Source organism: Poecile atricapillus, chromosome 2 (assembly GCF_030490865.1).
Source record: "Poecile atricapillus isolate bPoeAtr1 chromosome 2, bPoeAtr1.hap1, whole genome shotgun sequence".
NCBI lineage: Eukaryota > Metazoa > Chordata > Aves > Passeriformes > Paridae > Poecile > Poecile atricapillus.
This window is the reverse complement of record NC_081250.1, coordinates 138,905,135-138,931,018: the sequence shown is the minus strand read 5'-3', so window position 1 is coordinate 138,931,018 and position 25,884 is coordinate 138,905,135. Positions and strand designations below refer to the sequence as shown.

The following is a 25,884-nucleotide window of genomic DNA, read 5'->3' as shown; positions in this document are numbered from 1 at the left end:
GTTGCTGCATATGATGTATCCCAATCTTGTGGACTAGGTTTTGCAGCATATGTTAGAACAGAAGTTGTATGAAGGTGGATGCTGCACGAGGCCCATTGCATGTTGCAGACTGCCTGGGGACTTTCCTGATAAACTGAAAACTATCAAGCTTTCTTGAGCGTTGCTCCTGCATGTAGGCATAGCTCTTTATTTTGAATCTTATTTCTGGGTCATGATCAGGCTTGGAGGCTGCCTTGCACACTTGAGAGTCATTCCTTAGAAGAACAGGATTCAGTCCTGTTTTAAGCAACTGACATGAAAAAAAAAAATGGTGGCAGGTGGAGAAATTGGTGGTGGTAAATCACTTGTAAAGAAGTCCATATGCATTTGCTTGTGAGCATGTATACATATATTAGCTTCTTACGTGTACATAATTGAATACATGCATATTTATAAATATTATGTGAAAAAGCACATGGAAGAGGTATTTAACTTCTATATTGACAAACAATGATTTGTATGCTTATATGCAGTAGAAGTTCTTTATATCACTTCTATATTTGCAAGCTTACTCTTCGGAATGATAGGCAGTGATTTACAGCATATCAGCTGCCACATAATAAGTGCAGGGAACATTTCTGCTCTGTGGCAGAAATTAGCTATTTTAGCTGCCTTGCAGTGAGAAGTAGTCTATACTAATATTAGAATATTCAGATGGACAGTTTGTGGAACAACTGATGTGATGTATACTCACAGGCTTCAAAGAGAAGTTGTTGATGTGTTGATATTCCTTACCTTATTGCAGGGATATTTGGTAGTGTTTGAAGAGCAGCTAATAAACACAGTTGGTGAGACTAGTAATATTAGTGCTTATATTTAAAGTTATAAACTGCTAAGATAGCCAGCAGAAAGGACGAGAACTAAAAAAATAAAGTTCCTGGGGAAAAAGGAAGGCAGCTAGGTTTTCTTCTGGTATAAATCAGTGCAAGTTTGCCTCTAAGCCTGTAAGGTTGTGTGAGTTTACAGTAGCCAAGGAACTGTCTGGTAATTTTATCTACAGAGAATAGAAGGAATGGTACTTCTTTAGATACTAGTCTAGTAGCACTAGTTAGCAAATGAAAGTCTTGATTTTCTTTTTCTTTCTTTTGTTGGTTTTGCACATCTGGTCTCCTGACCTTAATTTAAGTTCTGTTATTGTTCTGTCACAGTCTTTGTTTTAAAAATACTTATAAAATTCTAATGACACAAAAACTGTGTTGGGTTCAATGGCAACAGAATAAATCTCAAGAAGAATGCACTTACTTTGAATGAATGTGATCCAATAGTTTGCTTTCTTGTTTTGGTAAGAATGAGCAGCCCAGAAAGCCAGGAGGTTACCCTGAGTTTTTGACTCACTTGTGCAACATAGATTTATGTACCTATAAATTAATCATAGTAAATAGTTTTAAGAATATACTCTGAAGATTTTCCTGGTTTAAAATGCAGAAAGAGAAGGAGTGAGAGGGAGTGAATTCTCCATAGGGGAGGTTAGAGAACTGGGTGGTGTTACACAAACTTGCATGAAAGCCAGGAATCTGTTCTGGCCTGCATGACATGAAGAACTTCATAAATGTGGGATGGTTAAAATGTTCTGGATGCTATATTGCACAAAGCAAATGAATAAACAAGAGCATTAGAAAATATTTTAGGATTAGAAGATTAAGAGTAATTGCAAAGGCAGACTGGATGGCTCAGAAGATTGGTAAGGGATCTGGAGCCTTTCACCTCCTGATTAGCCAAAGATGTAACCCAGGTAAGGAAAAAAAAAAAGAAAGAGATTCATTAACGTTTGATGTTCCAATGCAGATGGATTCTAATCAGTAGTTGCAGAAGAAGCCAGGGGTCAAAGACAGCTTTACCCTGAGCATGTAATCCATGTGGTTGAATCTCTTATGTGGATAGAATTTCTGCTGGTAGAATTTTCTGCATGAAATACATGATTACAGGAGCTGGCAGATTTTCTCTTCCTTAGTAATGTTTTTCAGTTTCTGTAAGAAGTATTTGTAAACTGCTTTGGCGTGATGGAATTTAGGATTGAATTTTGAAAAGGAGGAGGGAGAATAGGGTAGCATTTGGATCAAGGGCAAAATAAAAATCAGAGACAGATTAAAAAAAAAAAAAAGAAAGAAGAAAGTACTTCTCTTTGCCCAAGTCCATCTATTCCATGAAATCATTGTCTTGACTAATTAAAGTAATGTAGACATATCTGTTGGAAACATATAGTGCAATTACACAGCTTTGTTGAAGTACTTGCCAACATACTTTGGAAAGTACATCTTGAAACACTGTCAATTATCATGTTATCTTTTCTCCTTTTTTTGGAAATGTGTGTGGTGTATGAGGAGATAGCTTAGTTGTGTTAACACATGAGCTTCAGATTTTGACAATTTTCCCCATTAATGAATAAACTTAATGATTAAGAGCTTTGAGTTTATGGAAATCTTACTGTGAAATACATTTCAGTTTAATCCCAGAATGAGACATGGCTTTGAAGAGCAATTTCTAAAGAATATCAGTGCAACCACATCCAACACAAGAATGGAGAACCCATTCTAATATCTGTATTTTTTCTTACAGCATAATAATTAATAACAACTATATTGCCATTGTTGAGATGCTCTGGAAAATACCCTGTAATCCCAAGGTTTCATAAGCAAATCACAGTGAAGGGAAGAATTAAATCATGTTTCCACAGTCTGAACTTGTATGTGACGTTCTCTTTAAAAAGAGAATTGTGAAGATTAATTTTCTCCTTTGTGTATAGAGGAGACTGTTGTTCTATAGTTGTTCCTACATTTCCTCTACAAACTGTGCGTGTATTTGTGACTGCCAATAGCTGTGTTGGCTGTCATTTTGGACTCCAGTGCTAGAACAGAATTGCAGAATTTTAGCATTGCCTTTATTTAGGTGGTTCTTTATGTTGGGAAGAAGTGTCTACTTAAGGATATGTAACTGTGCTAGAGCAGAGCAGGAAATTAAGTTTTGTTTGGATCAGAATGAAATAAGGGAGTAAATACAAGTATCTATCGCTTCTGATACCAACCCACAGAAATGTGGGTGTTGATTTCTATGGTATGTATACCTCAATATCTATCTATCTATCTATCTATCTATCTATCTATCTATCTATCTATCTGTCTATCTGTTATTGGTCATCTGTCCATCCATCCATCCATCCATCCATCCATCCATCCATCCATCCATCTTCCACTTTCTCCTTCTCATTTTCTTTTCCTCTTTGTGGGCCAGATCAGAGAGAGCAGAAGGTGAAGGACAATTACATCACCAGTGAAAAAGTTTAGTGCCTGTGCATAGAGAGACAACATATAACTGAAAAATATGAAAATCAAGCCAAGATTTGATCAAAGTGCGGGAATCCAAACAGTTCTGCAAATATGTGGGTTTCTTCCAAATGTGGCTGGCTGAAAGCTGAAACAGATTCAGCTTATACTGTCACTTCAAGTGCTTTTCCCAACCTCTTTGCATGGAAACCAGTTTCTGTAGTTTTCTTTGAGTGATGACCCTCATGGAGCTTTTCAGTAGTCTTTGTTATGTATGAAAAGAGGCTTTTGAATGTAATATTAACATTAAGATGACCCTGAATTACTTTCCGCATACATGGTCTGATGCAATGAATTATTTTGAATTGTGGCAGATATTCAGGGAAATGCCAAACCAATAACTGGTAATCAATTACATTTGAGTGGTGTAAAGATTGTATGTATCTCCCGCATTACAAGAACTTAACACAGGCACTGTGGGAATATTGAGTTGTACTTTATCCACTTGTGATGCAGAGAAGGGTGTGTTAGCATGGAACACAAACTTGCTATGTAGACCACTAAGCAGGATTAGCACAAGTTACAGAAATGATGTGATTTACAGTCCACTGTAGACAATGCTATTATTAATATGTTTTACCAATGTTCTGAAATAAAAGTAATTAGTAATGAATAGCAGCCGGGATTATTGTCACTCAGAGTTTGTTTTAACTGGTGTCCACAGAGTGTCTGCAAAATAGGTTTGTTATCTGTAACTCTGTGGTCGGACAGCTGAGAGTGATGAGTGTATTTACCTATTAGAGCCACTTAGGGTAAAGCATTTTGGTCAGTTTTCTGTGCATGCATAGAACAGACATATATCTAATTAAATGAATGAAACCAGATCATCTTGCAACTTAGGTAATCATGCAGCGAACTGCTGTTATTTTCTGTTTACTGCAATTCCATTAGTGCTTTCTTTGTCCTTTTACACCGCTGAGTTTGAACATTGAAATAATGCAGTTGATGGACACCTAAAGTGCCAGATACTGGAAAACAGGCCCAGACCCCACTGTTGTCAATTGGATCAGGGTGAGAATGGCTTTGTCTCCAATGCTTGCTTGCTAAAAAATAAATAAAAGGAAGTAACTCCTGCACTACAGAAGACCTGTTAAACATCCCTCTTGCAAAGAACATCTTCAAAACCAAGTTCATAATTTGGTAGCAGAATGTGGAGCTCCAGTTAAAAGTGAAAATGTTATTACAGCTAAGTCCTAATGATTTGGCTCCCTGACTCACCATTGCCTAATGAGATATGTTTCCTAAACAAACAGAAACCATTTTCAGTTTATTTAAAGAAAAGTTTTAACCAGTGCATGGGGATTTTGCTTCCTTAAGGAAAAAAACAAACAGAAAAAAGGATTTGAGGCTGGATAGCAATAGCTCATTATATCATAGTTTAGTAACTCATTGCCTCACTATACATATTCAGTTCTGATGAAATACAAAGGACAGCATTTCATTCTCTGAAGTAAATGGCTAAAAGACATTTATATTATATACATTTAAAAATGTTTACATTTCATGCTCTCTCTATATCTGAGTCTTTCCATTTGGTGTGATACTGAATGAGCAGTGGTCACGTTATCTTCATGGCATAGCTGTTGAGGAGAAGAAAAATAATTACACCGTTTGCCTAATACACTGAAACTGAAACCTGCAGAAATGTAGTAATACACTTACTGGATCGGAGGATGAAAATAAAACCCTGCAAGCTTTTGGAATTTTATATTCCCTGTAAGACATTTCCTGGGTGTAAAAACTGAGAATATGTCACAAGGGAGCTTCCATCCATGTCTACACCATGTGGTGTAGACTGTAGACATGATGGCAATGGAGTCGCTGTCTGTGGATTTTGGGAATTATCTTCTGGATGCTGTACACTATTTGTGACTCAGGAAAAGAATCTGTGCAATGGTGACCATTTTTGTCGAGAGCCTCTTTCTTTGGCCTTCAAACCAGTTGTACAGGAGCAGCAAATCTCCCCCTGATGTCAGGGGCAGGTGTGGTGCACTCCTGGGAAGGGCAGGCCTGCCTTGCTGTGAGAACACGGGCTTTAATAACATCAGCCCTGGAAGCCTTCTTCCCTTCCTGCAGAGCATTTTGCTCAGACATCATGAGAACAGTGAAGCAGACCTACCTTATTTTTTTGTGTGTGTAATTAGTGATGTCATGGACTTGGGTGTGGTAGTTTTCTTTGCCACATGCCATTTTTCTACTGTAGTTTTTCCATCCTTGTTCGACTAAATTGAGCTCTCTGCATGAGAGGAACAGAAGATTTCCTTAGAGAATGTCTGCAGTGAGTAATCCTTGAGAAAACTGCCTTTTGTTTGAGACATCGGCCACTATGGCTCTGTGAAAAGGCATCCTGGTGGACACTGGGTACTCATGTAAGAATGATCTTTGTAAGAATTGGTCATACTCTCAACAGAGCCAACTGAATTTGTAACTTGAAATTTAATTTTTGCTTGCTTGAATTTAGAAAGCAATTCTCTTTGATTGTAAAGCAAAAATATGATTAAAGCGTCCAAGTCAAAAGACTGAGGGTCATTTTTTTTTCTTCCATAGCTGGTATAGACTCCCAGGAAAGTCTGCTTTCGAAGGGTTCAGAGCTACGGAAACTGATTATTAGATCTTCTATCAATGACATTATTTAATGATATAGTGAAGGAAGGAACAGTCCTATCAGCACTAAGATCATCATGTGCACGTATGCCTCAGTCTCTGCAAATCAAGATATTTGTTATTCATATGGAATATATATTCAGATATGAGAAACATTTAAAAATATTCATTAACTAATGTTAAAGATGTGAGGGTATATGCATGATATCTAACATAATACAAATGAAAATGGTGACAATGATTAATAAAAGAGGCTTATGAATCAGTTGCTTTCTATTTCTCTTTCCCCTCTTTCCACTCCTTGCTAGTTGAACAAATATACAGTGGAGATAAAATGATCTTATTCTTTATTCACAGGTCACTTTAGGTGGAACCTTCATTGGAATTGGGCGGAAAACTCCAGATTGCCAAGGCAACACCAAGTACTTCCGCTGCAAATTCTGCAATTTCACCTACATGGGCAACTCCTCCACTGAACTAGAGCAACACTTCTTACAGACTCACCCAAACAAAATGAAAGCAGCCCTTCCCTCCTCTGATACTGGTAAAACTTCAGAGAAAACCTCCAATAAATCCAGTCCTACTCTTCGACCATGTGATTCTGGAGACTTGGGGAAGTGGCAAGACAGAATCACTGTAAAAGCAGGAGATGATACGCCAGTTGGATATTCGGTGCCCATCAAGCCAATAGATTCCTCTAGACAAAATGGTACCGATACAACCAGTTACTACTGGTGTAAATTTTGCAGTTTCAGCTGTGAATCGTCCAGCTCTTTGAAACTATTAGAACATTACAGCAAACAGCATGGGGGAGGCCAGGCAGGAAGCCTTCACCCAGATCTGAATGATAAGCTTTCTAGGGGATCTGTCATTAACCAGAATGATCTAGCCAAAAATGCAGATGGGGAGTTAGTGACAAAGACAGAAAAGGGTGCGAGTGTGGCAAAAAAGAAAGACTTGAGTAGCAAAGGAGCAGAGGACAGCATGGTGACAAGCTACAACTGTCAGTTTTGTGACTTTAGGTACTCAAAGAGCCATGGCCCAGATGTAATAGTGGTGGGCCCACTTCTCCGTCACTATCAGCAGCTACACAACATTCATAAATGTACCATTAAGCACTGTCAGTTCTGTCCCCGAGGCCTCTGCAGCCCAGAAAAGCACCTTGGAGAAATTACTTACCCATTTGCTTGCAGAAAAAGTAATTGTTCCCACTGTGCTCTCTTGCTTTTGCACCTGTCTCCAGGGGTGACAGGAAGCTCTAGAGTCAAACACCAGTGCCATCAGTGCTCATTCTCCACTCCCGACGTGGACGTTCTCCTGCTCCACTACGAGAATGCACACGAAGGCCAAGCATCTGATGTCAAACCAGAAACAAACGCCCTGCCAGGGGCAGAGGGGCCGCTGACGCTCAAGGAGAACAAAGAACACTCATGTACCAAATGTGACTTTACCACCCAGGTGGAAGAAGAGATTTCCCGACACTACAGGTACAGTGAATTTTCAAATGGTTAATGATTTGAACCCAAACAAACAGCCCCCCTGAAGTTTCTTAATTAAATGTCACCATTCCTCAGACATTTGAGGAAACTGAAAATCAAAATAGGAATGTGGATAGATATAAATCTTTACAGCTGGAGTCCAATCCAACATCCACTTTGTTTTGGAAAACCACCAGCTAAGTCAGAGGATTTAATTATACATTTAAACCTGTGCAAAGGAGAGGGGAATTTGGATTTGTGTGCGGATGCTGAAGTTTCAGCATATTTGAGGTTTGGTCAGCTATTTTTCCACCCAGAATCTTTTAGGTACTATAGGTACTATTTTAGTTTAGGCTTTTTCTGAGAAAGTTGGCTTCTTCATTCAGTCAGGGAACACAAATGGCTTCACTTTCCAAGATAGACTGTGAACCCTTTATGCTCCGTAACAGTGCTTCAATGTACTACCTTTTTGTAGTATTTTCCATTCCCAAGTCCAGCAATGTAATAATTAGTTTAAGAGCATTCCACTGCTGTTTTGGTGTTCGTTTCCCACTGGGAGCAGACACTCTTTTGTCTGTTGATGTCATTCCCCAAGATCCTTTTGCAGATGCTTATTTTCGTGTTGCTGGTTTAAAGTGTCATTCTATTTATTTTAAATGCTAATGTTCCTATTTGGAGGTGGATGCAGCCAGTCTCCTGACTCAGTCTGACACAATGTCATAGTAGCAGCCAACTCCCTGTTAAACTTCTTGGGTCAGTTCCTGGGCTGTTGTAAACTGGCAGTCCAGTTTGCATCAGAGGAGGAGCTGGCCCTTAGAGTTTGTAAAGAGCAACAGTTATGTGCCACTGCAAAAGCGATGTTAAATATTAGAAAATCATGCTGAATATGTTAATAGTTAAGGCTAATGCGTCAACAACAACGGAAAACTTCAGTATCTATCTCATCTAAAAGATCTTTGTGTGGAAGCCAGCTAGAATGAAGACAAAAGAAGATGCATTTTCAAAGCTAAAGCTTTGTTAAAAGCTCAAGAAACTGTGCCACGTTTAATAGATTCCAAGACATCCAAAATTAACAAAGGCAGACTGGGGCATGATACTTTAATAGAGATTAAAGCTGGGGGCATCCAAATGTTGCCCAACAGAGGGCTGCATTGGCAATATATCAGGAGTCTATTTAGAAGAAAAAAAAAAAAAAAGCAGATTGCTCATCTTTAATTTGGAGCTAGGGCCCACAGAGGATTCAGGTCCCAGCATGCAGTTCCCCATTTTTGATCCAAGTGGGCCTGAGGGATGTTGTGTGGATTAATTAGTTAATGTTTGTAAACTGCTTTGAAGATGAAAAGTGGTATCTAAGTTCCAAGCATTATTATAACAGCTTTGAGCCATGCTGTAGAACTCCATAGGCAGCACTTTGTCCGCTGCTGGGGCATGGCATGATCTTTTTTTAGTGGTTAAATAACTGGAAGATTGAAATGGCTCCTTTACTGAAAGAATCCAACCTTTTATTTTGCTGCAGCTGGTAATTTAAGTTTTAACAAGCATGCCGAGCTAAGATCCTTTTTCCCAAGAAAGGAGAAGCCATGACTTTAAAAATTAAGTGCTAAGTCTGAGATGGGGTAGTTGGGGCTGCTCCTTCAGGGGGCTCAGCACCCTGCAGTTCTGGCAGTAGTCACAGGGAACTGCACTTTGGAAAATCAAGATATACACTTTAAGCATTTAGTCTCAAATTGTTTCTCTAAGATTAAGCTATTTTGTTTAAAACACTTGAACAAGGTACTCTGTAAACTCCTGTCTATAACATTAGTCAGTACTCCGAGAACAGTGTGAAGCAAGGTACGGTGTCCCTGTAACTGCTAACTTCTTTCTCTTTCTCCTGTAATTCCCCCTTGATAATTTGAATTTTGTTTCTTTTCTGCTTGTACTGGTGCTGTTTTCCCCCACTGTGCATCTTTTTTGAATTCACATATGTTAGTTGTTTGTGGTAGATGCTCTGTAATGGCAAACACCAGCAGGTTTTATTGTTTTTCTATGTATAACCTAGTTTTCACTCTATCAAACTAATACTTTTGAGGCATTATAACTTTTATTTTTATTATTATTATTATTGGGCCTTTTTCTTTTAGTAGAAGTCTGGCATGTATCAGATACGTGTTTTTTTTTCCCTTTTTGCATTTTAGGACCTAAAGATAGAGCACAGTTCAGGTTTTAAAAAGTAGAACATCTGTAAAATAGTACATCTGTAAAATAGTTGATAGACAAAAACATGCTAATGTAGTCAGCTCACATCCAACTGTGCCTCTCTGTTTCTTAATCAGAATTTGTCTCAATGCTTTTATGCTGCACATTATGTACATCTGATGCATTTAAAATGCTGTACATGCGCATGTCTCTAAAACCTCTTCATTTATATAATAAGGAGCTGAATGGATTCTAATAGTAAACATTAATGTGGTGGAAGAAAATGTTCTGCTGTTCATGTATTTAGATTTAGCCCTGATAATCTGGAGTTGGCTTTAGATGCTACTTATATATTTTGATGTATTTTTTGTCTGCATTATTTTCATTTTTGGGTCATATCTCTGAACAACATTCATAATTTGTTTTATTACTTATTTTGCTTCCTTTTGGCTCTACATCTCCAATTTCACTATGTATTGCTAACTAAAAAATTATTTATATCCCAATGTTATTTCTTCGCAGACATGTATTTGCAACAGTGTTAGAATTTGCAGAAGCAGTTCTTTACAAGTTTTCTTTCTACAGAAATGTATACTTACACTTAACACTCTATTGAGTATTTCTTGACATGATTATTTGAGAGCTGTTCAGTTAAATTTGAAGTCAATGAATCACACTGCATTTGAGTTTACTTGTATTTAAACCTCACTAAAATATGCTTACTCAAATAAATCCCTAGAAGATTTATTGGCCTCCATTTTCCACTAATTCTGCTACTACTCATTTTCCATTATACCTCTGAGGAATCAGATACTATTCACGTTAATTGCAAAGCTTAGTTTTTTCTCAAAACTGTCTGGTATTCTGATGAGCCAGAAGATGCCAGCACTTTTAATTTAGATAAAAATCAAACTGAGTATTTGGGCAAATTTTGCATGTTGTTTCACTTAGTCTAGAGATTATTTTCCTGCTTCTTCCAAAATAATTAATTTTGATTTTTTTTTTTTTAAATCAAAGCAGCTTCTTGCAGAAGTGCCCCTTTTTTCTTATAATTTTGCTAAGACGTGGGAAAACAGTGCATTTTTTCAATTTTGCAAAATACAGATTTTTTCATGTAAAACCTTATTTGATAGAAATCATTTGATCAGTGCTAGTTATAATTTGAAGTGCTACGCTGAAAAATCCTCTAAACTTTTTAAAAACAAAGTAGGATAGTGATTTTTAAACTACAAAATATAATATGAAAATGTAAAGACTCAAATGAAATGAAAGCTCTGGCAATGGTGTAGAATAATTTTTCTAATAGATTATTTTGAAATGTGGATGACAGAAGTTATGTAAGGTTCTCTTTAGAAATTAATTTCAAGTTAATTAAATAATTCCTTACCTCTCAAGGATAAAGGAGGTAGGGGGGGAGCAAAAGACAAAGTGGTGCTTGGGGCCTGCATCTTTCCAGCGCCCAGGCTGCAGCTCAGGAGTGGGGGGGTTGGGGACTGACCCTCAGACTCTCAGGCAGAAAAAGCCAGAGCAGGGTCTCAGACGTGCAGATTATGGAAATCTGGCACCTTTGGGACACTTCCCCCAGAGAAGAAACTCAGGGAGAAAATGTAAATTGAGATCCACCAGCTTCCAGTTTTACAGCAGAGAAGAAACGTTCACTCAGTGAACAATAGCAGCAGCTATAAGGGCCTTTTCCATTCTCCTGACACCTTAATTCACTGCTCTGAACTTGTTTGCTCATGCCAATGGCTTTTGCTCTCCTTTGATCTCAGTCTTGCTCTCCACTCTGCCCTGTCTCCTCTCCATTCTAACACTACACTGAATTTTCTTGCTTGCTTTGCTTGCTGTCTTTTCTTCTGAATATTTTCCCTCCCCACAAGCTTGAGTGCAGCACCCATCCCAAAAGTTAACTTTCTTGTAAACCTGTTTCTTCATGAGAAATGGTAGTGATTATGATATTTATAATTAAAATAAAATGTGAAAAAATTGAAATGATACGACAGCCATACCTTCTTCCAGAGTATTTTCTATGCCCTACAGCCTAGGACTGTCTTCAGGTAATTAAAAAAAAAAAAATTACTTGTTTTGTAGAGGATGGTGTTTTGTAATACTTCAGACTAGTTAGAAGTATGTCAACAAGACTTAATTAACAACTGGCTAGTGTTGAGAGTCTTGCAGCCTGTTAGGAAGTTCAAATAAAGAATGTTAAATCTGTAAGAAACTCCAACTGTGTAGTCTCTCCAACTTCAAGATTTTGCAAGGGAAAATCCTTATATCTTACAGCACCCAATTCAAGTACTTTTTGGTACAAATAATGATAAGAGTTTTTAAAGTTCTTAGAATGTAACTATGCAGCAAAGGTTTTGCCTGAATTTCTTGATTTTCAATCGTGGGATTGGGCCATAAATGTTTTAATGTCCACAAATAATCAGGTCTTTTCTTTCTTTTGTAGTGCAAGTAATAATGCTGAGTGACCTCAGTGGACGGGATGACATTGCCAGCCCAATGCCATATTGCAGAGATTTCCAGTTTATGGCTTGGGCCTGCTATTAGTGTTCTTGAGGGCTGTATAAACAACTTTTTTGAAGGAAGAGTGCTGCTTTCTTCTCCATTTACATTACTTTCTACCAAGATTTTCCTCTTCTTAGAGGAAATATCTGTATATCAGCACACAGTATTGCACCAGACAAATTCAGAGTTTCAGATGGTATAGCTGTTAAGTGTAACTTTGAAGTAATGCACAGGAATGCTTCTTGTGTACTTTGCAAACTGGAATTTTTAAAATTTTGTTGCTTAGCCTTGGGGAGCTTTGTACACAACTCTAGATATAACTTGGGCTTTTAGAAACATAGAGTAAGTTTAATTTCTAGTAAAAGAGAAATCAAACATTGCCAATTTGTTTCCCTGCTTGCTGTCAGGGTGGAGTGAAAACTGAGAAGAAAACATTTTCTTTTTATGCCTTGTTCTGAGAAAGAATAATTTTCCAACTTTCAAAAGTTTTCTAATAGCTGATGATAGTAACTATTTTATTATTTGGGACTATGACTTATATTGGACAGTTCCAAACTTTCACTTACATTTTGGAGCTTGGGGATAGAATAATACACAGGACAAACCCATGTGAAGTATGAAGATTTATAGTGTTGATGGCAGATTTTTAATGTGTACTGGAAAAGTGTAGGTTCTGAAACAAAAAGCCTGTTGGGTTACTAGCTACTGAAGTATGTCTTCATGTTTTCCATATCACAATGCTTATCATAGTCTGATAGAGGAATGAAAGAATGCTTATATGATTGTCTTTGAACCAATTAGAAATAATTTAAATTAACAAACCTTTAATGTAATAAGGGTGATTTTAACTGGGCTTCAGCCATGTGGTTACAACTGCATCTAATATTCAGCATTTATTTGTGTCCTCAGAAGTGTGGTGTATATGGCTCCTGATCAAAAACATTCAGCCAGTGTGGAATGGAAAAATAAAAAAAAAAAGACAAGTTAGGCAGAAAAAGATCAGCTGTTTGGAGGTGTGATGTCTATAGATGAGAGCCAAGTTAGGAAGGGGGTTAGCTATTGAAATAGCCAAGTTAAACAAGAGACACTTAGGGCTAAGTAGTGTCCCAAAGGATTGATAAACTTTCACATGGGGAGTGTATGTGGTTGAGCCATTAGCCCCAAATGGTGTCTTGTTTAACTTGGCTTTTAAGATAACTAGCCCCTGTCTAACTTGGACTTCTCTGATGGTATCCCACCTTTACAGGGCTGACCCTTTTTATAACTTGGCTTTTTGTATTTATAAAATGGTTTTGATCAGATAGCACGCTTTTTTTTTTTTTTTTTTTCTTGTTCAGAAGAGAATTAAGCTTGGTTTAGAAAAGAATTAAGTTGCAAGAGAGAATATATTAGTGTCGCTTTGAGAGACAAGCTGATTTTAATAAAACACAATTGTAGAATGAAGGCAAAGGAACATGGCCAGAACAGGATTTTAACCCACGACTTGCTCTCCCATAAGTATGTTTTGTTGCCATAAGGCATTGTGGAGAATAACTGAATCTATTTTCTGCATAATGGAACAAGACCATCTAGTCCCTTAAAATGAATATAAATACGGAACATGAGAGAAAGAAAACTGATATTGCACAAGGGCTGAAAGGCATGAATCTGAATGTGTACTCATGTCTGTGCGCTGACACAACTGCAAGAAAATCAGACAATGTAAATAACATATGGTTTGTTTTTCCAACAAAAGGAGAGAAGGAAGGCGAGGGGGTTTAGTAAGTTTGGCAAGTTGTCCCTTTTAAACTATCATAGTCTAAAAGGGACATTTTGTGTATCATTCCAATTCTACAGATGCACCAAGAGCCAAATCCTGCTTTTACTGAAGTCAATGGGAGTTTTGCCATCAACTTCACCGAGACAAAGATTTGGCCTTGAAAGAATTAATTCTAACAATTGGAGTCAGGGCAGTAACAGATTTCTCATACAAGTTTTGTCCTGTGTGGATAGTGAAAGGCTCATTTTTTTAGTTTGGCTAAAGACACTGTTGTGACTCGGAATGCCTGGGGTGTGGATGTGTGAGTGTGTCTGTAGGGAGAAGCTCTCATAGAGTTCTGTACATTTTGCAGGGCAGGGATGACATTTTGCTCTGCGTTGGTAGGATGCCGGGCGCAGCGGGATCCGGAGCCTGATGGAAGGCTCTGACCGCTCCTGTGCTATGAACAACTATTCATAATGGTGTTAGAGAACTCATAAACAGTGTTCTGTTCCTATGATAGATACAGTGAGTAACGTGTTGTTCTCATGTAGCAACATATGCTTTACATAATTTAGTAATGCAGTACTTTTTATAGGCTTTTAGAGTAAAAACAGGAAGGCGTGTTATTCCACTCTGTTCCACAGCTCCTACCCAAGAATTTCTATATTTGACAGGAAACGCAGTTTGTAGTGTCACAGCCAGCTATTGTGCTTTATCTTTAAAGCAGCATCTTTTTAAGTTGTGTTAAAATGTCCATAGAGAACCAAGCAGTGCTGTCTCCTGTGTACAATCTTCTGTCCTTTGGTGTATTCTTATCTATAAGCTAACCAGAGCACCATTCAAAATCATCTTTGTCAAGGAAAACTATATGGAATTGGTGGAAAGTAAAGGACTTCTTAAAACTTTTTAACTTTCTAACATAGATATATATTATATAAAGTGGTTTTTTAATTAACAAGAGAACTGTCCTCTTCTATTTGATATTGGTTGAAAAATATATTTTTTTAGTGTTTGTGCTGCAGCAAAAAGTGAAAGTATATTGCAGCAAACTGAAGAGGTAAAACACAAAATCCCAGTGAAAATTTTACGAAATTTAGAATAATGCCATGGAGTGTGAAAGAACGATAGGAGGCCATGGCAAGGCATGCGGGGAAAAATCAGCAGTATTTTTACCCCGTCGTATAGGACACCAAAGTAAACCTGCTTGCTTTATTTAGAGAGGGTTATACTGTAAATTTGATTTATTTTCTTAATCTTAAAATCACTGTGAGAGGGGAGGCCAAGGGGTGACTCTCATGTTAATGTGCTTCTTGTTTTCTTCCAGGCGAGTACACAACTGCTACAAATGCCGTCAGTGCAGCTTCACAGCTGTTGACACTCAGTCACTACTGGAGCACTTCAACACTGTGCACTGTCAGGAGATGGACATCACTACAGCCAACGGGGAGGACAGTCATGGCGTTTCGTCTATCAAGGAAGAGCCAAAAATTGACCTTAAGGTCTACAGTCTGATTAATCCAGACCCCAAAATAGGGGAGCCCATATCTGACAGCATAGTGAAGAGGGAAAAGATAGAAGATAAGGAAGTGCTCAAGGAGAAAGGCTGGACTGACAGTCCCAGTGATGATCTTCGCAATGTGACCTGGAGAGGAACAGACATTTTGAGGGGGAGCCCATCATACACACAGACCAGTCTAGGTTTACTGACCCCCGTGTCTGTTGGCCAAGAGCAGCCAAAGCCTTTAAGGGATAGTCCAAATGTAGAAGCTGCCCATCTTGCAAGGCCCATTTATGGCTTGGCAGTGGAGAGCAAGGGTTTCCTGCAGGGTGTCCCAGCCGGAGCAGCAGAGAAAGCCGGGCAGCTCACCCAGCCCTACTCTGGATCCGGGGATGGCAAGGCAAAAGACGAATCCCAGTCCTTATTACGGGTAGGAAACTTTTCTTTACTTCTCTTGCTTTTTATGATTGCAAGTATGTTATGTTTAATTGGCTGTACAAATGATCTCTTCAGGTCTGGAGTAACGTGGTTGTAGTTCTTTTAGGGCATGGAAACCAAAAAAAAAAGTCGAGGAGAGACTCAAATTTTTAGAGCCAAACTGGCAGGTAAATTTTCCAAAGTGTTCACATAAAATGATGTATATATTGATGGAGTATTAGTAAGCTTCAGCTTTTGCTATTTAGCTCTGATTGAATTTTGTTTAATCATTCCTGCTAATTGTGCAGGTTGGTGATGCATTTGAAGAAGGGAGGTTTAGAACCCCAGAAGGCTGCACATCTGTAACACTAAAACAACTAATCGCCTCTTAAATTTTGTGGTGGTGTGACAGTTCGCACTTAAGCAGGATTTCATATTACTGTATAGCTAAGAATATGAAATGTGAGTTAAATATTAATAAAAAGTAACCTTTTTTTTGGTGCAGCAACATAATTATATATCAATTTTGACACTTTTCTAGTTGTCTTGGAAGTAAAAGACAAAGAAAAAAAGAAAAGGAAGGATCTCAAGTGATAAGGCAAATATTTGTCACACCAAATAATTCCTATTTTTTAAAAAAATGAAAGAATCTCTATACAAGGAACTTTTCCTTCCATCAAGACGTGTTTCTCCCACTGTAGAGAAAACTGAGCTTAGAAAAAAATCTCACATTCTGAGGAGCTGAACAGGGAGAGATATAAATGCTTTTCTTCTGAAGTCGTCACATGTTTTCATGAGCTGCTCTGTATCTGAATTTATAGAAACTTGCCACAGGAGCAGTCAGTCTGCAGACAAAGCTCACTAGAATGGAAGTGATCAGCTGGTTTCTTTTTTTGTCTTTTATAACAGCATTTATAACTATACCATCAATTAGTGTAACATGTCATGAGTAACATGTAAAAAGGAAGGTAAATGTTTTATGCTATGGTCTGCTAAGATTATACACAGGTATATCTGTCTCTGCAGATAGAGAAGTCTTAACTGTTTTAAATGAAGTCAGTGGTCTTAAAAATATTGCAGTTATAAAATAGAGTGTCTGTAATTTATACCCTGCATGCAGTTTAGGGGGACCACAAACTTTTGTGCCTCAGTTCTTGTTCTTAGATTTTAAATTGTATGCGAAGCAGTTGCAGTATGATGGTTCCTTATTGCTAATCTGGATGTGTGCTCACTGTGGATGACAGGATTATATTTCTCTCCTCCATTAGGAAATATGTATTAAAATACATACATAAACCCGTGCAACAGTGGAATTCCTGCTGTACATAAGATGTTAGTTACATCCCACTTCAGCTCTTGTACTGGTTCTTACCCATGTGCAGACAGATTAACCAGAGGAGCCATTTAGTCTGTGGTTTATCAGAATACAAATTATTTTCATTCATCTTCAATTTTTCAAATATTTTCATTTATTTTTTTGACTGCCAGAGGATGAAAGAAAACCAAACAAAAATCTGCAAAGAGACATGGTAGTATGCAGAATCAGCTCTATAAAGGCCTTAATTTGGTTGGTAGCAGGACCTAAAATCTTAGTAAACAGTAGAATGAGGCCATTATATTACCTGTTTTAGCCACTGCTGAATATAGAATGGGAAACTGTATGCTGGCTACTTCTTATGCCCTTTTTAAAAATGACTTCAGATGCTTTTTTAAAGTCTTTATGCAAAACCACTTCTATATATATGTTTTATTTTATTTTTTTCAGTTTGGAAATACTTTGATCATTTCTGGGTATGAAAAACCTGTATTATCCATACTTTTTTGAAAAGAAAAAAAAGTTCTACTTTTGTGTATTAACAATGCATAAATTAGTTCCTTGCATTTTAAAGTGTGTACAACCCTACTTTTTATAATGATTTATTAGCAGATCATGTTTATAGTGACTGATAAAACCATATCAATATCCTTCAAATAGAAGTTACTTTTGTGCACATCTTTAGCTGCCACACTCTTTGAACTCTATTGTGCCAAGGAGTTGTTTGTCTGTGTCTTTTTACTAGTGATAAAATTTGAATTTTTACTTTTCTTTGAAAATTGGGCAAGTTGTTTTGGTCAGCTTGAAATATTTTTTTAAAAAGTGGGGGAAAGTAGATTAACTTTTTTCATCTGCTGAACAGAGTCCCTAATCTTACATATTGCATCATGATTGATGGATAGAGAAAACTAAATGAGAATTGAAACTTCTTGAAGGTAAGGGGTGATCTGAAGGATAGGAGATGCAGGAGTGTGATTCCATGAGTGATATTAGTTCCTTCTTCTTTTCCGTCTGTGAGAAAGATCATAGAAGCCCAACTCCTTTAATTTGCTCTTGATTTAGTTTTCTGCAGACATAATTATGGGATGCAGTAGTTGAGCCATAAATAAGAAGACAAAGTGATGGTTAGCTTGACCATTGGGAACTTAGAACATACAGATATGTATGCCTGGAAGCTAAGATGGCTCAGAGAGAAATAAAAATTCTTCAGAAAAGAATTTACTGTCCATTATTGAAAAAGCTAATTTTTGTAATCCTTTGGAATAAAAAAAAAACAACAAAAGTGCTGTGTTGTTAAGCAAATCTCTTGTTATTATCTACTTTTGGCTACATTTATTTTTCTAATTTGAAATAGCTAGTAGGAGTAGCTAATGCTGTCTAAAAGTTGGTCCTCTCTGAAAGCAAAGTGTTAACTCAATACATCCTTCTAGTATCATATAATGAATGCTTATGCAAAACACTGTATCCAAGGACGACTGGTGACTAGGAAACAAAACCTATAATAAAATCACTGTGGACACCTTCATTTTTTTCCCCCTGAAGATTGACACAGAGGAAGCCAAAAATTTGCGATTACTCAGTGAATAAACACTGAGAAATGAACTGAAAAAGAAAATTCCTAATGTGTCCCTTTGGTTGTACTGGATCTTCAGAACTTATAAAGTGTTTTGTCCTTATTGAAAATTATTTGTAATGATTTGACAGTAGCAGCAATACCATGTGCTTTTAATTTTTTACTTTCTTGATGATGGGGGGAAGGCAAAGTGGAGATTAGGCTTTTCATATTTTTTTCAGATAGATACAGGTTGATACTACAAGTTTAAAGTGATTAGCATTTTGGTAAAATATCAGAGATAATACAAATCAACTGGAGAAGGGGTGAAAATATACCATAGCCCACAGAACTTATTAATGCTTACAGGAGAATTAATTTTTGGAAATTCCTTGAAGTAATTTTCAGCTTTGGATGTTGTCTAAGCCATTTATATCCTGTTTCTTGCATTCCTTCTGTACATGGTGGCCATGGTCCTTCCCCAGACTCTGTGCTACAGTAGATTGTTTGTGTGAGGCACTGGGGTAAGATTTCTTTCATTTTTACAATCTAAAAGACTGAATTGCTTCGGGACAGCTTTCGGGAGCTGGAGACGATGCAAATACACATGTGCAGTGGATGCACCTTTATCCCTGAGAATGCTTCCAAGCTGTGTGTGTCTGTGTGTAACAGAATCTTTCTCAGGGGCTTGGTACACTTCTGTGAGTAGCTTTAATTTATTTTTCTTATTAAAATATTTCCAGCAGCTGTACTTACAGTGAATCAGTATGTTTTGCAAATGGGAATTGCCAAAAATGTACCTCAGCATGGTACAATGTGGACATTATTTCTGCTCTTCCTAAGAGTAGCTGATTTTCTAGTTTAAAGATTTGTTGATACTGGAAGGTCTATTGAGATGCAAAAATGTTCCTTTTTTTGGGTAGCACATTGGCAGCCAGCAGACTCCAGGCCAGGCAGATTGTTTAATGCTTTGACAGTGCAGATCTTGGACAGCAGGAACTTTTTGCTAAACTGATTTTAAATGAAGTGTCCTGTTTTGGTCTGTATGAACACTGCAGAAGAAAGTTTTCCACAAAATGGGGAATTGTGGCCTGAGCCTTCAGACCTATACACAGGCCTAGTTAGCCAACCTAAAGATACTGGTATAGACGTTGTATTTTAGCCTACAGAGATGGAGTAATTACACAGGTCAGTGTGTCTCTCCTGTGGGGTCACATGGACCCGCAGACAGCAAGATTACTTTGTGTATTAATCATAGTTTGTGGAGGGATTTGTGTTGGTACACAACACAAAAGGGAGAGAGATTGTCACATTATTGCAGAGGTACTGTGGATTTTTACCAAAGGCATACTGCTGGCCTTAACATTAAATATATAACTGTGGCTATGTTAACCTTTGCTATGAGCTTTTTATATGGTGCAAAGGATAAAATCGACTCTTGTATTAAACTGAGATTATTTTGCACCATAATGATCAGACTATTTACACACTACAGGAAATCACAGCATTTTAAAAAAGTTTTCATTTACTTTGAGAAGAGTTGTTTTCTTTTTGCCTGTGATATTTGCACTTGTGGTGTTTCATATGGTGTTCTGGCTAAAGCTGGTCATACAGCTTTAAATTTGGGGGAGATAGGAAATTAGAAAAAAATATTTCCTCTCTCCCTGTTTTGCATTCTCCTATGTGGGTGATTGGCAGAGCTAATTTAAAAATAAGCAATTGGTATGTAAGTATTGAATCTACTTATAATTGATTTAATATTGGTGTGGTAAATATCAGACACAATCCCTAGTGGCAAATCCTCATTTCTCCTATTATAAGGTACTGACTCCTGTTATCCACAGAGCTGCATGCCAAATAGCTGCAAAGCAGTGGAAATGCTGAGCTATCCTTTGTGATTTCCAAAAGACTTCTCTAAGCACATACAATTCTTGGCCAGAAGGATAACATACATTTGAGGTAAAACCTGCCTCTCTGGTTCTGGTAGAAATACTGCTGCTGCTGCCTTTAGTGGGAGCACAAGAAGCAGCATGAGAAGGTTCAAGCATACAGAGTGCTTTTTCAGTGGTCCCTCCAGGGTGACAGATGGAAGTTTTTGTGTTCTTTGGCATTGAATCCCACGTCCAACCACCTTCTCATAGCAGCATCTTAATAGTATATCTACAGAATTAAATTCAATGCATATAATTGTATCACACTTCTTATATTTAAGTTGGTGTAGGTCTTGGATTACTGCATGTCATCCCTAAGCAACTTCAGGAAAGAAAAAACAGCCCTTTAAACAAGAAACATCTGAAATAGTTTCTCTGTAGCTGCATCTCATTTTTTTCCCATTTCCTCTGACTCTGTTAGAGATCTTTCAGGAAGTATTTATAGTCAAGGCCATTCATTGCCATACGGGTCCTCTAATTAGCTGAGGGGAACTCAGCAGGCACTGTGTGTTACTAATGCACAGAGCTCTGGCAGGTCAGAGAGCTTACAAAGTCTTACATTTTTTTTTTTTAAAGGCACCTGTTTCCACAAGTCTCTGCCTGGGGAGTCAGTGGGCTACTTTTTTTACATTTAACTACATCCTGGAAAATAGCAAGAATCCTCCAACAAGGAAAATGAGAAAATAAAGTTAGTACTTGAAGATAAATAGTTTTGAAGCTTTGTGTTTACTGTGTAAAACCGAGGTGGGTAAAATCCCTGTGCTGGTGAAGGGCTCAGGAATGAAGCTAAAGTAACTTTCTGAAGGTTTTCAAGTAGTTTAGAAACAAACATGTACTTGGCTGCTTTTAGTAACTACTGGAACCAAACCCACAAGAAATTGAATGTTTTGCATTACTCATCCTGACAGTGATCAGATAGGACTAGAAAGTAACTTTTAGAAAAATGTTAACCTGCCCAATGAAAGGCATGTTTCTGGTTTTTGTGTGGGGTGTGTCTGTCATGTGGTGAGACAACCCCACCTCATCCATGTTTACCCACCCGGCAGAGCATAGGGTTTATTTCTTTTTTTTTCTTTTTTTTTTTTTTTTTTTTCTTTTTCTATTTCTTTTACGAAATGTGGTCTGGAAGATAATTAAGTGGAGAATTAAGTGATAAAATCATTATTTGGGTGGGGCATGGTAATAATGCAAAAGGGCAGCAGCTACGTCAAAATCCTTGATGAAAAGGTGAATCAGTATGTGGAACAGAGGGCTGGGGAGATGGGTACGGGCCCCCAGGCAACTGGGTAAGCAAAAGGGTTTATTGAAGTTGCTATGATCAATAACAATGATTCAAGCAGGGAGAACCGAGATAATTCTTGATTTAAAACAAGCTGCTGCATTTGGATAGATGAGATCGTAATGCAGATGAGAACAAAAGAGTGCTTTCTTGCATTGAGCAGAGGGGCCAAAACAGATTGACAAGCAGTGTCACATTAAATTAGCTCAATTTTATATGCCCCTTCCTAGTTCAGGTCGGAAGACCTCTCTTTTGCTCTCTCTGTTCTGGTGTTGGTGTCCTGCCGTAGGTGAGAGTGAGAAGGGTCTGTTTTGACCTGGATGCCACATGCCTGCACCTGGGCTTGGTTTGCTGGCTGAAGAGAGCCTGGTGCGTGCGGCAGCTGCTCTGTGCCGTCCCTGCCCTGGGGAAGGGCAGGATCGGACTCGGCACGAGGGTGGGAGCATCCTTGGTTCCTGGGCACACTGCTCCCTGCCAGCCCCCGCTGCTCTGGCCTGGATGTCTGGGCACAGAGGGGGCCCCTGGCACTGTTCCCCAGCCCGAACAGGAGCCCTCAGCGAGGGGCAGGTCAAGCCAGGCCTCTTCTCCCTGGGCTGGGGCTCGTAGCTCTCCGGGCCGGCTCAGCCCGGATCAGCCCAGACCCGCAGCCAGAACCGGGCACATGCAGCGAGGCACTGTCTTTCTCGTAGGTATGGCTGATATGGTTACCAAATACTGTTTTTACCATCTTCAAATACATTCCTGATGGTTCTTTTTCGTTTTAAATTGTGCTGATACTGGCTGCAGGTTGGGCGAAGCAGCCGTGCGTGGGGCGCAGCTGTGGGCGCTGCGAAGGCAAAGAGTGCAGCAGCAGCTCCCTCCAGTCTAAACAGTTCAGAGAACTGTCAGTAGGGAGCCTTGTTTAAATTGGGAAGTAGGTAAATGCAGCTTCTTGCATGATGACTAAATTAAAGAATTGGTTGAGCTTTACCAAAGTTTTGAAAAGTTAAGTGCAACTATAACCATTATACAGCACTGTTATTATTCTGTACTGGCAATAGTACTTAGCAATAGATTGTGTACCTGAAGTGAAATGGAAGCTTCAATTGTATTTAGAAACTAAGGATAATCTTCGCCAAACTGGATCCAATAAGGAGCACACATTCATGCTTGAGGACAGAACTTGCTGCTAACATGTAGATTTTCAATGGAAAATTAAATTTCACAGCTGAATGCAGGCAAGGATTGTACATAATTCTATTTTTGCCTGAAGTGCCATGGAGCTGAACAGTGAAAATCCATGTGAAGATACCTCTAGCATTTGGAAATGCAGAGTTACTGTCTGTACTGAATTTCAGATGATCCTCTATATGTATTAAAAGACATAATAAATACACTCTTTTAGAGGAGGGATCTTATGATAGACAGCAAATAAATGTTTAATTTATTGGACTAAGAAGGGAGCATTGTAATTATAATTGATTTGAAGAAATCCAGATGCTATCCACAGCTGAACGAATTTTAAACGGTAAGGATTTATAAAGAGATTTATGAATAAACAATGCACATACGTGCTGTGATTTTTGTCATGGGTGTATCTAGGGCTGATAATACAGCCAGGTAAAAAGAACAACAATGGAAAATAGTTGTTAGATGTACAAATGTGTGCTGAAACAGAAATATACATATACATATGTGTATGTGTGTGTGTAAGAAAGGAAAAAGATTTTCTGGAATGTCTTTTGTTACCTTGGCGCTCCTCAGAGTATGCATATGGTCACCTTGGAACTAGTCTTAATTTTCAGGTCTCTAATGTAGCCCAATTGATTTAGTGAACAATTTCCTGCTTAATGTAATTAATTTACTTCTTCTATCAAGTTCTGTTTTTAAAATGAGGCTTTATAGGGGATAAGTGGTTCTTACTGATGTTTTTCTAAACATTTTTTTAGTAGCATATATATGTTTTAGAAAATCTTACAGTCTTTGTTGTAGTGATATAATCATGTGTATGTAATATAAATCCATAGATACATGTATTCTTGTTGCATATTAACATTATTTAGAGCTCAGATAGGATATATTTTTTAGCCTAAAGATGAATGTATTTTTTTGCATTGTATACAATATTATGTTTCTGAAACAAATGGGGTGGTGGCACCCAGGTTGTGCAGCATTGCAGGCAGCTTGTGAACAGCCTTGGAAATCTTTGCTGAGTTTCTGTATCCCTGGTCTGCCTGAGATTTTTCAAATCAAAGGTTGGTGAATCATGTTTGTCCTAGTTAGATGGTTAATTTCCTATGATTTCTTGGCTGCTCTAGACCTTCGTTTCCCAATTCTGTCTGTAAAACGGGAATTTCCCATCTAAAAGGGCAAGAGTGAAGAGAGACGTGTTAAACTCTATTGTGCAATGGTACTATGATTGTCAAAGCAAGAAGAGTCTGATTCATAGGCATCCTGCATCAGTATTGGTGGATATCTTCTGAGTGTGATGATGCAAACACTTTCAAGAGTACCAATGAAAAAGGAAAACTGAAAAAAGCAGATTTTAATTTTAATTTCAATTTTATTAAAATTTTTATTCTTTCCTTCATCCTTGGGGAGGAGGAAAAAAAAGCTAAAGCAGGAATTTTGGAGCGAGACATTTGCATTTCTTGGTTGAGTTTGACCTCATTCTGGTTTATGTGTCTCTGATGTGTATGGTAGCAAACTGCATATTTTCACTTAAGGGAAGAAGTCTTTTCAAACGATGGCTTACAGTGCAGTCTTTAATCATGTAAGTTGCCTCCAGCTCTTACTGAGAGTAAAATTCCACCCTCTCTGTTTTCAGATGGGTTGTACTATCAGCTGTTTCTCCTTGCAAGACTGTCTGTGATTTGAAAATTGTGTTTAAATTTAAAAAAGTGAGGAAAAAAGAGAAATAATCAGAATGTTTGTCAAGAAATTTGCTATGAATGGGAATGAGGAGCAGTGCAAACAAGCTTGAAATGAGTTTTAATTCACATGTTATTCTGGGAGCCTACAATTTCTGGTGAGAAAATGGCATATTTTAGGTCTATTTCCTCCAGTTTTTGGCATGGAGCAATGCCTGTTTTGTTCAGTCAGATGTTCAAATGGGAATTTTGGATGCTTAGAACTAATTTTAGTAGATGGGGGGCAAATTTATTATGATTCTACAAATAGAGTTTGATCACAGCTGCTTCATTGCAATTATAAAAATTGGCTGTGAATCACTTAAACTATATTTACTGGTTGCAAAAAAACCCAAAAAAACCTCATCTATACAAAACTGTCTCATTGCCCTTAAACTTCTCAGTAATAACATTTATATACACAGTATTTTGAATTTGACTTGATCACGTTCCAGATTATTTTCATGCCTCTCTTCCCCCCCTTGCCCTAACAGTGATAATATGCTCAAATGACTCTCCCTTTCTTTCCAAGTTAGGGTGAATTTCTGAGCTTGTTCTGAAATTACAGTAAATCACACACAGACCTCTTAAGACTTATTAAAAAATGTTAGTAACTTCACTGGAAGTTGGGCACTTCAAAGCTCTCTCTTCTCCAGTCAGTACATGACTAAAAGGCTGTAGGGCAAACTCCACAAGGTGAAAGCTTACAAATCAAAGCAAACCTTAATATACCACTATTATCCCCTTTATAAGACATATGGAGAATAATATCTTTACATATTTATGAGGTTGTTTTTTTGTTTTTTTTTCTGATAGTAACTACTTTAATGTTCATGGATTTATGCTTTTGAGTTAGAAAATACTGGGCTGTATTTTATATTTTTTCAATGTTTCATGGCAGTTCCTCTTCCAACCCAACATGGATGTATTCCAGACCTGTTTAAAAGTTTGCATTGTGCAGAATAAATTTAGTCAACTTGTTTCTTGAGAAAAAATATTTTCTTCACAATTCAGTGATGGACTCATCCTGTGGTGATTATTTTGACATTACTCACTGCAGCTGATGAAGAAGACAAAACATCCATAAAGCTCACCACTGATGGCACAGTACTTGTTAGTATATTCCTGAAACC

General features: G+C 37.8%; 1 protein-coding gene across 1 annotated transcript in view; it reads left to right on the top strand.

Moving 5' to 3' along the window:
• Window positions 1–25,884, top strand: part of TRPS1 (transcriptional repressor GATA binding 1) — a 213,080-nt gene that overhangs the window by 49,733 nt on the left and 137,463 nt on the right. The window contains exons 4-5 of the mRNA XM_058832589.1: window positions 6,321–7,450; window positions 15,196–15,799. Coding sequence (XP_058688572.1) covers window positions 6,321–7,450; window positions 15,196–15,799 — 1,734 coding nt within the window. The remainder of the gene's footprint in view (window positions 1–6,320; window positions 7,451–15,195; window positions 15,800–25,884) is intronic.